The sequence below is a fragment of the Oncorhynchus kisutch genome, linkage group LG15, assembly GCF_002021735.2.
Source record: "Oncorhynchus kisutch isolate 150728-3 linkage group LG15, Okis_V2, whole genome shotgun sequence".
NCBI classification, from domain to species: domain Eukaryota; kingdom Metazoa; phylum Chordata; class Actinopteri; order Salmoniformes; family Salmonidae; genus Oncorhynchus; species Oncorhynchus kisutch.
In genome coordinates, this window is record NC_034188.2 from 6,716,991 (window position 1) to 6,733,619 (window position 16,629).

A 16,629-nucleotide genomic window follows, 5' to 3' on the forward strand; every position below is an offset into this window, starting at 1 on the left:
ACCAGTCCCTTTCCATCATCCCAACCATCTGCCATCTGTCTCCCCTGTTACACTATACACAAAATACGGACTCATTTCATTATTTAATATTTACTGCTGTAAGGAGAGAAAAAAAAAAAGTTTTATTCAGAATCCTCTTGAGCTTGTTCGCAATATGTCTTACAATGTGCTTGCCTCTAGAAATATTATAGCCTCCCCCTCGCCCTCCCCTTCTCAAAAACAGAAGAGGGGTTTCGCTGTTCAATTATTCACTGATATACAAGAGATTTTTTCTATGAGTCTTTAGATTTTAACCAAGAAGACACCAAATGAAGAAGATCAACTGTTTGTTGAGATTGAATAAGGGAGGGAGGGACTGGAGGACCATGCATTTAATGTCAGCAATTATTGTAGATGAACAATGTTCAGACCCAAGAGGATAGTCAGTAGTTGAACAATGTTCTCAGACCCCAGAGGATATCAGAATGTGATGTATGGCTTTTGGAGTACAATCACTATGGAAACCAGAAATCCTATTCCCTATTAAAGTGCACTAGTTTTAGTGCACTACCGCACAGGGCTCTGGTTAAAAGTAGTGCACTATGTAGGGAATATAGTGCTTTTTGGGACGCGGACCCAAAGTTTTTGCCACCCACTCGGACAGCCGTTAATCATCTTCTTTCCCTTTAGATACTGGCACTGCAGAATTTGGCCAATGTGTCAAGAAGCAATTATGTATACTTAGTGCTCTCTCCCACCCTCCCCTCCCCTCTCTTTCTTCTCTCTCACACTCTTTATATAATCACAGCGCTGGAGAGCCGTTTATTCTTCTCTCTCTCTCTCGCTCTCGCTCTCTCTCTCGCTCTCACTCTGGCTCTCTCTCGCTCTCTCTCTCGCTCTCTCTCGCTTGCTCTCTCTCTCGCTCTCTCTCGCTCTCTCTCTCGGTCTCTCTCTCTCGCTCGCTCTCTCTCTCTCTCTCTCTCTCTCTCTGTCTCTCTCTCTCTCTACTGTCTCTCTCTCTCTCTGTCTCTCTCTCTCTCTCTCTACTGTCTCTTTCTCTCTCTACCTCTCTCTCTCTGTCTCTCTCTCTCTCTCTCTCTCTCTCTCTCTCTCTGTTCATTTAAAAATATATATTTTGGTTGACGGCCAGACGCAACACAATGCAGGCTGAGGAAGTAAACAGGAATATCCTAAACTTCAATATAATCAAGCGTTCCTTGTAATCTAAATCACATATTCTCTCATTGATTTCTTACATATTCATTCTGCCACTCTGATTGACTGTAAATGACCGTACGGGTTCTGTACACTCCCTGTGTAATGTCCTGTGAATCCGGATCAGGGGGAGCAATGTGAGTGGACGAGACGAGAACACATGTTCCGCTGGTATTGAGGCAATTGCAAATCTCCAAAGTGGCGTTCTTCGCTTCATTATATTTGACATCCAGATCAGTTGGTTTATAGAGTGAGGGCTGATGAGAGAGGCGACGTGGGACATTGCAAACGCTTCCTAAAATCTCATGGACAGTATATGCATGCAGATTATTCCTGGTGATATGCCACCCTTTTTCCCGATATAGTGCACTACTTTTGACCAGGGCCCATGACACCCTTTTTCCCGATATAGTGCACTACTTTTGACCAGGGCCCATGACACCCTATTCCCTATATAGTGCACTACTTTTGACCAGGGCACATGACACCCTATTCCCTATATAGTGCACTACTTTTGACCAGGGCCCAATGGCACCCTATTCCCTATATAGTGCACTACTTTTAGCACTATAATAGGGAATAGGGTGCCATTGGGCCCTGGTCAAAAGTATTGCACTATATAAGGAATAGGGTGCCATTTGAGACTATGATTCCAGTCTGGTGTTTTTTTTTTGTTGTGGTTTGTTTGTTTGTGCCGAGTGACTCAGGACCAAGCTGATTGCCACGCTCATTATTTCCCGATGACAGGGACAGCATCGTGTTGTTATTATTTACTGTCATACGTAGACGTGACACGCCACGACGTAGCGGACACTCGGCAGCTTTCAACGGCTCAACAGTCACTTTAGAAAGCATTAAATGTGCAGACTGGGATTTGGTTATCTAGCTGTTCAATGCTCATTTCAGTTTTACATTTTCGACCATTGATTCTTGAAGAATATAAATGATAAGTAACCTGTGAGTATATCACAACTGTCAGTATCTTTATCATTAACCCATGGTATTATAGTTTTCCCCCCCTCCATTGTTTACAAAGACAAAACAAATAAAGTATAGCTGCAGAATATATTTAAATCTACATATTGGATAGCATGAACTGTCAGTCCTCGCATCTAGAGCGCTGTCAATGAATATGAGCGGTTTTCATTCCCTTAGCCCCATCCCGCAGCTGTGTACAGAAACCAGTGGCGAACAGCAAACATTTAGTTGTGTTTCCAATCCCAGATTGTAGCTTTTAGGCCGAAAAGCGGTGTAGTTTTAGCTGAACACATGATGACAGGCTGTCAGACTGCCCTCTCCACGGACTTTATTTGAACCATGACTTAGGCTTCAAAGGATTAAAAAAAAATTTTTTTACTCTTGACCGTGCCACTCAACCAGAAAAGGACATGGCCATTTTGACACTTTTTTTTTCCTAAGTGAACTGGAAGACGTGAGAGGATTTCACTACATAGCACATTATCACATTCACCAGTGGCAAGCAGTGGCAGAGTCAAGGGGAAAGTTAGTTCGATGTGTGATGATTACTTGAATAAGTCTGGAGGATGGTGGATAAAAATAAAAAAAAACTTTGCATAGCCTAGTGGGAAATCAATGAATACATTTGAAATTCTCACATCATGTCAAAAAAAAGTGGTTCTTCTAATTTGCATGTATAATGTGAGTAGTAATTCTTAATTATAACAAAATACATAGTGTGGATGTCATTAATATAATTTAACGGGAAAAATATAATTTCTGAATTAGTTACACATCTCTCAGTGAACAAACAACATCCAGCTTTACTACATCCAGAAATATGGATCAAATATCAAATATACTGTATCCTGTATAGGTTAATATAGAGTAATATACTGTATCCAATAGTAATATACTGTATCCTGTATAGGTCTATATAGAATAATATACTGTATCCTGTATAGTGTATATAGAGTAATATACTGTATCCTGTATAGGTCTATATAGAGTAATATACTGTATCCTGTATAGGTCTATATAGAGTAATATACTGTATCCTGTATAGGTCTATATAGAGTAATATACTGTATCCTGTATAGGTCTATATAGAGTAATATACTGTATCCTGTATAGGTCTATATAGAGTAATATACTGTATCCTGTATAGGTGTATATAGAGTAATATACTGTATCCTGTATAGGTTAATATAGAGTAATATACTGTATCCTGTATAGGTTAATATAGAGTAATATATGGTATCCTGTATAGGTTAATATAGAGTAATATATGGTATCCTGTATAGGTTAATATAGAGTAATATACTGTATCCTGTATAGGTTAATATAGAGTAATATATGGTATCCTGTATTGGTTAATATAGAGTAATATATGGTATCCTGTATTGGTTAATATAGAGTAATATATGGTATCCTGTATTGGTTAATATAGAGTAATATACTGTATCCTGTATAGGTGTATATAGAGTAATATATGGTATCCTATATAGGTCTATATAGAGTAATATATGGTATCCTGTATAGGTGTATACAGAGTAATATACTGTATCCTGTATAGGTGTATATAGAGTAATATACTGTATCCTGTATAGGTCTATATAGAGTAATATACTGTATCCTGTATAGGTGTATATAGAGTAATATACTATATCCTGTATAGGTGTATATAGAGTAATATACTGTATCCTGTATAGGTGTATATAGAGTAATATACTGTATCCTGTATAGGTGTATATAGAGTAATATACTGTATCCTGTATAGGTGTATATAGAGTAATATACTGTATCCTGTAGAGGTCTAGTGAGAGCTTACCTTATGTGGACACGTGGATGCGTTTGAGTTCAAGGACTTTTCCGGTGTCTGGCCCTGATTCTACAAGATAGAAAAACACATTATCAGAAACATGCTTACTGTGGAAAGCCATTTCCAACACAACACCATTTGTGACAGTAGGTTTTCCATCCCAAATGCCCCCCCCCCCCCCTATATAGTGCACTTCTTTTGACGAACACCCAATGGAACAGAGTGCCATTTGGGACAAACCTTCTCTCCGTTATTCTCTGCACCATACAGTGTTGATGTGCCCCTACTATATCAACAGGTTTTTAGCCATTTCATAATCCAAGAACATAACTGCACTGTTGGCTGTAGATGTTTATCTTGATAATATAATCTTGATTTGCTTTCACAGGGTATAACAATGTTGTTGTTTTCTGGAAAGATTTACAAACCTTCTTTAGCAGTCAGATGTCCACATTACAAATGGATGGACTATTTACAGCACAGAACTTATAGTCAGATGATTATCTTTTTCTCCTTTTCTTTCTAATACAGCGATGCAACATTCGGATGCAAGAAAAACAGCATTAAAATAATCCGCCAAGGTATGTCGTCAAGCCAACAACAACAGATGGTCCTGCTGTTTGTGATTATGGCGAGATGCTCAAGTGTTTGCATAAATAAAATTTTTCCAGGGAAACGTACTCCTTTTCACGCGCAACAGGGAATGTTGAGCCTAACAATGACTGAACCACTAATAACAGGGGGAATGAACAGGCCTCACATGGAATGGAGAGGGGCTTCACAGACTACCCCCCCCCCCTCCCCTCCGAAACCTTAACTAGCTACTTCAGGAGGCCACATTGATTCCAAGTAGGTGTCAGCCATTAGCCCCTCATATTCAATTATGTTACCGGGGTACCGCCTAATACTCCCTGACAACACTAATATCTTCCTTATGGAATCACCAGGAGAGAAGAGACACAGAACTGTCCAGACTACCAACATCTATATTTCATCACAACTTAAAGAGAGTCTAGGGGTGAGGGAGAGAGAGACGAGAGAGAACCACACTCACACACACGCACACACGCACGCACGCATGCACGCATGCACACACACACACACACACACAAAGCACACACACGCGAAGCACAAACACACAAAGCACAAACACACACGCAAAGCACACACACGCAAAGGACACACACGCAAAGCACACACACACGCAAAGCACACACACACACACAACCCCAGTTAGCTAGCTTCACTGGCACTGCAGCAGCAAACAGCGTAAACACTCATCTCATGTAATATTAAAGGGCCGATGGCCAAGCGTTGGCTGTCTGAATTAGTCAAAACAATTTCCCCCCAAAGAGTAGATACTGGAGCTGTTACTATATCAGGAGAAATGAACTTTCATATACACATGACAGAATCATGACAGAATTTTTGGGAGGCAGTGTGGGGGGAGGAGTGTGTGTGTGTGTGAGTGTGTGTGTGTGTGTGTGTGTGCCTGTGTGTGTCTGTCTGTTTTGGGATGAGGGTATGATGAGTATGGCTCGATTAACTCATTAAGTTCGAAATGTTCAATTCTTCAACACATGCTTTCCGTTTGTATTCCATATTCAAGTTGTTTATTTTTCAATGATTTAATGAACTTGGTCCAAACAATATGATATTATATATAAACCATAACCTGAGCTGTGCTTACAGTTTATAAACGATCACACATAGGCTTTCCTGTTGCAAAGATGAACTAGAATCCACTGTTTATTTAATTTCTTATTTTCAATGACGGCCTAGGAACAGTGGTTTAACTGCCTGTTCAGGGGCAGAACAACTTTGTACCTTGTCAGCTCGGGGGTTGAACTTGCAACCTTCCGGTTACTAGTCCAACGCTCTAACCACTAGGCTACCCTGCCGCCACTGTGTAGGGTAGGTTGACGTCGGCAACCCTTGTCAATGACCCTGTCTGCTCGTTCGGGCAAATCTAAGCCCAGAAAGTGCACGTCATCATTGCCTAATGCCTTAAGTAGATACTATTACTGCTCTGTTCACAATACGCATTGCACAGGAAAACACATCATCACATGATAACGGAAGAGGGAAATTACAGTACGGCGAAATGTAATGCGTGAAAAATAAGACGCTAGTCACCTCTGATTAAACGTTTCCTACTTGTCGGCATCTGAATTCATTTTTTTTTTTTTGAGCCATTGCCTCCTCCACCATTAATAGAATACCAAACAAGTCACAATAATAACTCGATATCAGCCACAGTGTGCTGTTATGGCGCGTTAAAAGCGACACACTTTCACTTTAGAGGACTCAGGCTGTCATGGAAACGGGCAACAATCTTAGAAACTTTTTGAACAGTATTCCACCCTGTCCCTTCCTTGTGAGAACTTACCCCCCCCCCCCCCCCCCCCCCCCCCATTTCCCTAGCCACTTTAGCAACGAGCTAAACACTGCTCTACTCTCTCAGCAGTCAGTGTAGAAACGTACTACTGACTGAATATGCCACAGTGTAAAAAGGGGAACACTTTGAAACGTCAACTTTTCCACAGGTGCACAGAGACACGGAGTACTGTCTCCTATGCTGAGCCCAGTCTCCAAAGCACAACCCAATCCCTTTTAAGGATGGAGAATGCACTCCAGCACGCACAGTAGGGAGTTTACAATGATTAAGCAATGAGGGATTCCCACAGTGAAAAACCTAAAAATTCACTACTTTTATTCATCTGCTTGCTCTGCCCTCATATTTAGCATCGAAATTGAAGTGTTTTACCATGTTCTTTTCCAGGACAAGTAGTATACAAAATGGTTTCAAATAAACAGTTGCAGTCACAAGTTTTATTGACAAATTTCAATCAAGAAAAATTGTTCATCAATCAAAAACCTTACAATAAAAAAAATGAATTTATAAGAATGCTGTAAGTACGTAAATGGTTTGCTCAGTGGGGGAAAAATACTGAACTAGTCAGTGACAACTGTGTAGAGTTTGTGACAGCAACTATGTGACATTATTATACGACCCTTATACTACGTTGTGGAATTTCCTAAGATCTCCTTTTGCAGAAAAACCTTTTAATGACTCTTGTTGTGAGCGTCATAGAGCAAAACAGATCAGATGCATGTTCAAGAGAGTCTTCGCATTTCACAGTGGGTGGAAACACTGGAAACAGTACATTATGCTAGGATGACAGTGGCACTCAGAAGCGATCCTAGATCTGCGATATACAGTACATTCGGACCCCTTGACTTTTCCCCACATTTTGTTACGTTACAAGCTTGTTCAAAAATATGTTTTTTTGTTGAAAATTTGGGAATTAAATGCTTTAAATAAAACTGCTGTAGTCTCCTCTACTGTAGTCTCATCTACTGTAGTCTCCCCTACTGTAGTCTCCTCTGCTGTAGTCTCACCTACTGTAGTCTCCCCTACTGTAGTCTCCTCTACTGTAGTCTCCTCTACTGTAGTCTCCCCTACTGTAGTCTCCTCTACTGTAGTCTCTTAGTCTCCTCAGCTGTAGTTTCCTCTGCTGAAGTCTCCTAGTTTCCTCTACTGTAGTCTCCTCTACTATAATCTCCTCTACTGTAGTCTCATCTACTGTAGTCTCCTCTACTTAGTCTCCTCTACTGTAATCTCCTCTACTGTAGTCTCATCTACTGTAATCTCTTAGTCTCCTCTACTGTAGTCTCCTCTACTGTAGTCTACACTACTGTAGTATCCTATTTTCCTCTACTGTAGTCTCCTCTACTGTAATATCTTAGTCTCCTCTACTGTAGTCTCATCTACTGTAGTCTCCTCTACTGTAGTCTCATAGTTTCCTCTACTGAAGTGTCCTCTGCTGTAGTCTCATCTACTATAGTCTCCTCTACTGTAGTCTACACTACTGTAGTCTCCTAGTTTCCTCTGCAGTAGTCTCATCTACTGTAGTCTCATCTACTGTAGTCTACACTACTGTAGTCTCCTAGTCTCCTCTACTGTAGTCTCATAGTCTCCTCTACTGTAGTCTCCCCTACTGTAGTCTCTCCCACTGTAGTCTTTTCCACTGTAGTCTCCTCTACTCTCCAGTACTGTAGTCTCCCCTACTGTAGTCTTTTCTACTGTAGTCTTTTCTACAGTAGTCTCTCCTACTTTTTGTGTCTCCTACTGTAGTCTCCTCTACTGTAGTCACCCCTACTGTAGTCACTCCTACTGTCGTCTACACTACTCTCTCCTACTCTAGTCTCCCGTACTGTAGTCTCATCTACTGTAGTCTCCTCAACTGTAGTCTCTCCTACTGTAGTCTCCCCTACTGTAGTCTCTCCTGCTGTAGTCTCCTCTACTGTAGTTCCCTCTACTGTAGTCTCTCCTACTGTAGTCAACACTACTCAATCATACTGTAGTCTCCCTACTGTAGTCTCCCCTACTGTAGTCTCTCCTACTGTAGTCTCCTCTACTCTAGTCTCCTCTACTGTAGTCTCTCTTACTCTAGTCTCCTCTACTCTAGTCTCCTCTACTGTAGTCTCCTCTACTGTAGTCTCCTCTACTGTAGTCTCCTCCACTGTAGTCTCCTCTACTCTAGTCTCCTCTACTGTAGTCTCCTCTACTCTAGTCTCCTCTACTGTAGTCTTCTCTACTGTATATTCCTCTACTGTAGTCTCCCCGTCCCTTTGGTACCTTGAAGGGCACAATACCTGTATTTATTAAACAGAGAATGTCGATTTAGATAAGAGGCCGAGATCAAAACAGAGTAGCCTAATGGACAATTCAAAGACAAATACATTTCTAGAAACACAATGTGCGGTCTAAGGCACTGCATCGCAGTTCTAGAGACGTCACTACAGATCCGGGTTCGATCCTGGGCTGTGTCGCAGCCAGCCGAGACCGGGAAACCCAAGAGGCAGCACACAATTGGCCCAGCGTCGTTCGGCTTAGAGGAGGGTTTGGCCGGCCGGGAAGTCTTTGTCCCATCGCGCTCTAGCGCGGGCCCGGGCGCACGCACACTGACACGGTCGCCAGTTGTACAGTGTTTCCTCCTACACATTGGTGCGGCTGGCTTCCGGGATAAGTAAGCAGTGTGTCAAGAAGCAGTATGGCTTGGCAGGGTTGTGTTTCGGTGGGACGTACAGCTCTGGACCTTCGCCTCTCCCGTGTCCATACGGGAGTTTCAGCAATGGGACAAGACTGTAACTACCAATTGGATATCATGAGTTTCAGCAATGGGACAAGACTGTAACTACCAATTGGATATCATGAGTTTCAGCAATGGGACAAGACTGTAACTACCAATTGGATATCATGAAATTGGGGAGAAAAAGGGAGAAAAAAAATGTTTTTTTTTATAAATAAATACATAAATGTAAAACTGAGGATGGTGTTAAATTTTTGACTTCCTAACAAAGTGAGTGGGCTGTTTGAGTTGGATAGCTAGCATTGATAATCCACCGCTGTTTCCCTTTCTTCACACACACACACACACACACACACACATACACACACACACACACACACACATACACACACACACACACACACACACACACACACACACACACACACACACACACACACACACACACATACACACACACACACACACAGAGAAGGTATTTCCTGGGTCTGTAATGAGCATGCCTATATATTTTAACAGCATTCAAATCACGTTATTCTCTTAGCAGAACAAAATAATAGTGTTCATGGCAGGCATGGTCATTTATTACAGCTGTCAGAGAAGCTTTATCAGACATTCCAAATGGCACCCACGTTTCTTACAAAGTGCACTACATTTGACTGGGGCCCTATTTTCCCTATGCACTACATAGGGAAAACGGTGTCATTTGGGATGCACCCGACATGTAATGCATGTATATCTCCGCCGTGAATATTTCATCAATAAACTAGACGCAATGCAACTATACAGTATGTGAATCAATCTCTGAGTGTTAAAATGAACTCTGTGTTATGTGTTTTCATTATCTGAAATCTGACCACAACTGTTATGAGATTTAAGTCAATGTCAATGTAATGCCGTATAATTAACCTTCTGACTGTCTATCCTGCAATTCCACCTCTGGTCTGGTACACTGGTAGATCTGATAGGGATCAGATGATCGACAAGCATAGGAAAAGGTCCTTGGATTACACACCAACCCACGTATTGATGTTTTCGTCTCATCCAGAGCAAAGACTGTCATTGTAACTGATACAAATGAGAAATTTTGTGGGGGAATTTTAGAAATGTTATTTTATTTTTAATTTTAATTTTAATTTTAATATTTTTTTATTTTTTTTTGAGAAAAATGAGTTTAAAAGAGTTGTGGTGAAACTTTGCTGACTTTAAAAGTAAAATAAAATAACTAGGTAAAGAAGAGCTACCACCCACACCCTTCATTTTGAAGCAAGCTAGCAAAATCCTATATCATTTAGTACTGATACATCCTATATAATTTAATCCTGATAAATCCTATATCATTTAGTACTGATAAATCATATTTAATTTAGTACTGATAAATCCTATATTTTTTACTACTGATAAATCCTATATCATTAAGTACTGATACATTCTAAATCATTAAGTACTGACAAATCCTATATCATTTAGTCCTGATAAATCCTATATCATTTAGTCCTGATAAATCCCATTATCCTACGCTAATGAGCTCCATTATCTTTCCTTCCCTACGCCGTCATAGCCCGTGCAGGACATGAACCATGCTGTTCACATTCAAGGTGGACGCCTTATAAACCTGAGAACAAGAGCACCATTCACTCCCAGTGTCGAGCAGATAGGGCCTTTTTGAGAGGGGGGGGGGACACATTGGTATGTCGGGTGAGTGGGGGCCATTAGGCACCACTGGCATTCTCCACACTTACAATGAGATGCTTTATCCAGTCAGCTAACTTCCTTGCTATCCACTACAAAGTGCCTTGTTGTTGCTACATTTAGTCAACTGCAGTTCCGTTGACTTGTTTCTGATATTTATTTGTGTGAGTGTGTTTACCGTGGTACATTGTTTCTCTCACTGGGATTAAAACAACGCAGTAGTTCCAGGATTATCCAATGGCTTTGATCATGTGACTTCAATGTTTTTGATCTGAAGTAGGTAGAAGAAAAGAAAAGTGGATTCCACTTCTGGTGGAACTGTACTCCGTGACATGACACGCTGACAGGTAGCGCACATAAACAAAGGAACAGATAAAATATATATATTGTATTTGGAATATTTCTCTGTTACGATGAGGGGATTCACCAGCATTGAATTCCTGAAATACCAGATATATACCCTATTTGATGCAGTACTGTAGAGTGTTGTGTACCATGGCTTTATGCCTGTCTGACTGTCCCGTATAAACTCTTGGAATTGGCTTGTTTTCATCTAGGATTAATCTGCACTAAATTATATAGCATCTATTAGTACTTAATGATATAGGATTTATCAGTACTTAATGATATAGGATTTATCAGTACTTAATGATATAGAATGTATCAGTACTTAATGATATAGGATTTATCAGTACTAAATTAAATAGGATTTATCAGTACTTAATGATTTAGAATGTATCAGTTCTTAATGATATAGGATTTATCAGTAGTAAAATATATAGGATTTATCAGTACTAAATTATATAGGATTTATCAGGATTAAATTATATAGGATGTATCAGTACTAAATGAAATAGGATTTTTCAGTACTGCAATAGCATCGAATAGTCCCCGTGATATGCAACTGTTCAGGGAAGTCCGGAACCAATACACGCAGTCAGTCAGGAAAGCTAAGGCCAGCTTCTTCAGGCAGAAGTTTGCATCCTGTAGCTCCAACTCCAAAAAGTTCTGGGACACTGTGAAGTCCATGGAGAACAAGAGCACCTCCTCCCAGCTGCCCACTGCACTGAGGCTAGGTAACACGGTCACCACTGATAAATCCATGATTATCGAAAACTTCAATAAGCATTTCTCAACGGCTGGCCATGCCTTCCGCCTGGCTACTTCAACCTCGGCCAACAGCTCCGCCCCCCCCGCAGCTCCTCGCCCAAGCCTCTCCAGGTTCTCCTTTACCCAAATCCAGATAGCAGATGTTCTGAAAGAGCTGCAAAACCTGGACCCGTACAAATCAGCTGGGCTTGACAATCTGGACCCTCTATTTCTGAAACTATCTGCCACCATTGTCGCAACCCCTATTACCAGCCTGTTCAACCTCTCTTTCATCTCGTCTGAGATCCCCAAGGATTGGAAAGCTGCCGCAGTCATCCCCCTCTTCAAAGGGGGAGACACCCTGGACCCAAACTGTTACAGACCTATATCCATCCTGCCCTGCCTATCTAAGGTCTTCGAAAGCCAAGTCAACAAACAGGTCACTGACCATCTCGAATCCCACCGTACCTTCTCCGCTGTGCAATCTGGTTTCCGAGCCGGTCATGGGTGCACCTCAGCCACACTCAAGGTACTAAACGACATCATAACCGCCATCGATAAAAGACAGTACTGTGCAGCCGTCTTCATCGACCTCGCCAAGGCTTTCGACTCTGCCAATCACCATATTCTTATCGGCAGACTCAGTAGCCTCGGTTTTTCGGATGACTGCCTTGCCTGGTTCACCAATTACTTTGCAGACAGAGTTCAGTGTGTCAAATCGGAGGGCATGCTGTCCGGTCCTCTGGCAGTCTCTATGGGGGTGCCACAGGGTTCAATTCTCGGGCCGACTCTTTTCTCTGTGTATATCAATGATGTTGCTCTTGCTGCGGGCGATTCCCTGATCCACCTCTACGCAGACGACACCATTCTATATACTTTCGGCCCGTCTTTGGACACTGTGCTATCTAACCTCCAAACAAGCTTCAATGCCATACAACACTCCTTCCGTGGCCTCCAACTGCTCTTAAACGCTAGTAAAACCAAATGCATGCTTTTCAACCGGTCGCTGCCTGCACCTGCATGCCCGACTAGCATCACCACCCTGGATGGTTCCGACCTAGAATATGTGGACGTCTATAAGTACCTAGGTGTCTGGCTAGACTGCAAACTCTCCTTCCAGACTCATATCAAACATCTCCAATCGAAAATCAAATCAAGAGTCGGCTTTCTATTCCGCAACAAAGCCTCCTTCACTCAAGCCGCCAAGCTTACCCTAGTAAAACTGACTATCCTACCGATCCTCGACTTCGGCGATGTCATCTACAAAATGGCTTCCAACACTCTACTCAGCAAACTGGATGCAGTCTATCACAGTGCCATCCGTTTTGTCACTAAAGCACCTTATACTACCCACCACTGCGACTTGTATGCTCTAGTCGGCTGGCCCTCGCTACATATTCGCCGCCAGACCCACTGGCTCCAGGTCATCTACAAGTCTATGCTAGGTAAAGCTCCGCCTTATCTCAGCTCACTGGTCACGATGGCAACACCCATCCGTAGCACGCGCTCCAGCAGGTGTATCTCACTGATCATCCCTAAAGCCAACACCTCATTTGGCCGCCTTTCGTTCCAGTACTCTGCTGCCTGTGACTGGAACGAATTGCAAAAATCGCTGAAGTTGGAGACTTTCATCTCCCTCACCAACTTCAAACATCAGCTATCTGAGCAGCTAACCGATCGCTGCAGCTGTACATAGTCTATTGGTAAATAGCCCACCCTTTTCACCTACCTCATCCCCGTACTGTTTTTATTTATTTACTTTTCTGCTCTTCTGCACACCAATATCTCTACCTGTACATGACCATCTGATCTTTTATCACTCCAGTGTTAATCTGCAAAATTGTAATTATTTGCCTACCTCCTCATGCCTTTTGCACACATTGTATATAGACCCCCCCTTCGTTTTCTACTGTGTTATTGACTTGTTAATTGTTTACTCCATGTGTAACTCTTTGTTGTATGCTCACACTGCTATGCTTTATCTTGGCCAGGTCGCAGTTGCAAATGAGAACTTGTTCTCAACTAGCCTACCTGGTTAAATAAAGGTGAAATAAATAAAATAAATAAAAAATTTAGAATGTATCAGTTCTTAATGATATAGGATTTATCAGTAGTTAAATATATAGGATTTATCAGTACTAAATGATATAGGATTTATCAGGACTAAATTATATAGGATGTATCAGTACTTAATGATTTAAGATTTATCAGTACTAAATGATGTACTTGTTGTTTACTCTACCTATTTCAAATCAAACCCAAAGTTATTAGTCACAATACAACACAATACAGATACATCTAAACAGGAAAAAGAAAAGAAATGAAGACGTATAGAAATATCAGAACGAGCAATGTCAGAGTCCTGAACAGACAGTATGGACAGCACATAAATAGAAAAGGGTTGTACAGCAATAGTTATATAGCATGGTGTGTATAGATAGTATGGCCAGTACATTAATATAACGTATGTGTGTGTACAGCAATAGATATATAGCATGGTGTGTATAGATAGTATGGACAGTACATTAATATAGCGTGTGTGTGTGTACAGTAGTAGTTCCTGTATATATAGGATAATTACTCTACGATTTAAAAAAAAAAAATATATATATATATATATATATTAGTATTTTTTTTAACCAATTTGAGGAAAGGATACAAACGTCCCAGATGGAAAAGCATTCAGTGAACAATAATAGAAGGTTTTCCATAGAAATTGAGATGCTAGCTGTGTTTTTCAACAACATCCTCCCCCTAAACTGTGTTTCAACAACATCCTCCCCCTAAACCTGATCATTATCCCCCGGTATTATTATGCAGCATTGGACACACAATCAAAGTGACAATATTGTACATAGAAACACTGTCTCCCCAAAAACCACTGACTGGCTTTCTGCTAGCCTGATGTTGGACTCAAATTCCATAATATCAAGCCAAGGGACTGTAGCACATTTCAGTCAACATACCTCTTAAAATATACTTTTCCCTGGCTAGGATCGTTTCCAATTAACGTCAGTGCCAAATAAAATACAGGACACATCAAAACAATTATTTTGATGGGGCTCCAAGGCAATAAAAATATTTCAATTTGAATGTTCTACCTGAAATCATTATAAAGGCGTGGTTTCAGGCAATAAGCCATCAAAGCCTAATTGAATATCATTTTAATGGCAAAAAACTAACAAGGCAGTCAAGGTATCTACCTGCCATGTTTTTAGATAGACTCTGTCAGTCAAACAGTGAAACAACACAGACTCACAGACAGACAGGCTGCCACGGCATCAAGCATTACTGCACTTCCCTCCAATGGTTTTACTATTTTCCATTTGTGTTTAGTATTTAGTGGCGCAGTGGTCTAAGACTCTGGCAACTCAGTGCAAGAGGTGTCACTGCAGTACCTGGTTCAAATCCAGGCTGCATCACATCTGGCTGTGACTGGGAGTCCTATAGGGTGGCGCACAATTGGCCCCTCTGGGTTTGGCCGGGGTAGGCCATCATTGCAAATAAGAATGGGTTCTTAACTGACTTGCCTGGTTAAATAAAAAATGTATGTGCATTGTTTTTTTTGTTGGTATCACTTTGGTAAAATGTTCACAAGTATGTGATAAATGTTCACAAGTATGTGGCAAAATGTTCACAAGTATGCTTTGCACACGCTTGGCATTCTCTCCACCAGCTTCACCTGGAATGCTTTCCAACAGTCTTGAAGGAGCTCCCACATATGCTGAGCACTTTTGGGCTGCTTTTCCATCAGTCTACCGCCTAACTCATCCCAAATCATCTCAACTGGGTTGAGGTCAGGTGATGGTGGAGACCAGGTCATCTGATGCAGCACTCCATCCCTCTATTTCTTTGTCAAATAGCCCTTCCACAGCCTGGAGATGTGTTGGGTCATTGTCCTTTTGAAAAATAAATGATAGTCCAACTAAGTGCAAACCAGATGGGATGGCGTATCGCTGCATAATGCTGCGGTAGCCATGCTGGTTAAGTGTACCTTGAATTCTAAATAACTCACAGACTGTGTCACCAGAAAAGCATCCCCACACCATCACACCTTCTCCTCCATGCTTCACGATGGGAACCACACATGTAGAGACAATCCGTTCACCTACTCGGCGTCTCACAAAGACATGGCGGTTGGAACCAAAAATCTCAAATCAGTACAAAGGACAGATTTCCACCAGTCTGATGTCCATTTCTAGTGTTTCTTGGCCCAATCAATTCTCTTCTTCTTATTGGTGTCCTTTAGTGGTGTTTTTTTTTGCAGCAATTCGACCGTATCGCTGCAGAATGCTGACTCACTCAGTCTCCTCTGAACAGTTGATGTTGAGAGGTGTCTTTTACTTGAACTTTGTGAATCATTTATTTGGGCTTCAATTTCTGAGGCTGGTAACTCTAATGAACTTTAACCTCTGTAGCAGAGGTAACAAAGCTACTTTGAAGAATTGAAAATCGAAAATGTATTTGATTTGTTTAACACTTTTTTGGTTACTACATGATTCCATATGTGTTATTTCATGGTTTTTCAAATAAGGAGCAGGTTTTCATCAAGGATCTCTCTGTACCAGTTTTGAGTCTCATAGCAAAAGGTCTGAATTATTATCTAAATAAAATTTAAAAAAATATGCAAAAAGTCTAAACACCTGTTTTCGCTTTGTCATTATGGGTTATTGCATGTAGATTGATGAAAAAAATATATATATTAAATCCATTTTAGAATAAGGCTATAATGTAATTTTTTTGGGGGGGGAAAAAGTCAAGGGATCTGAATACTATCCT

The 16,629-nt window shown here is 41.1% G+C and overlaps 1 protein-coding gene across 1 annotated transcript in view; it reads right to left on the bottom strand.

Annotated features, from left to right (window-relative positions):
• Positions 1–16,629, bottom strand: part of LOC109904949 (protocadherin-11 X-linked) — a 212,662-nt gene that overhangs the window by 72,216 nt on the left and 123,817 nt on the right. Inside the window, exon 4 of the mRNA XM_031789530.1 lies at positions 3,983–4,042. Within this exon, the coding sequence (XP_031645390.1) occupies positions 3,983–4,042 (60 nt within the window). The remainder of the gene's footprint in view (positions 1–3,982; positions 4,043–16,629) is intronic.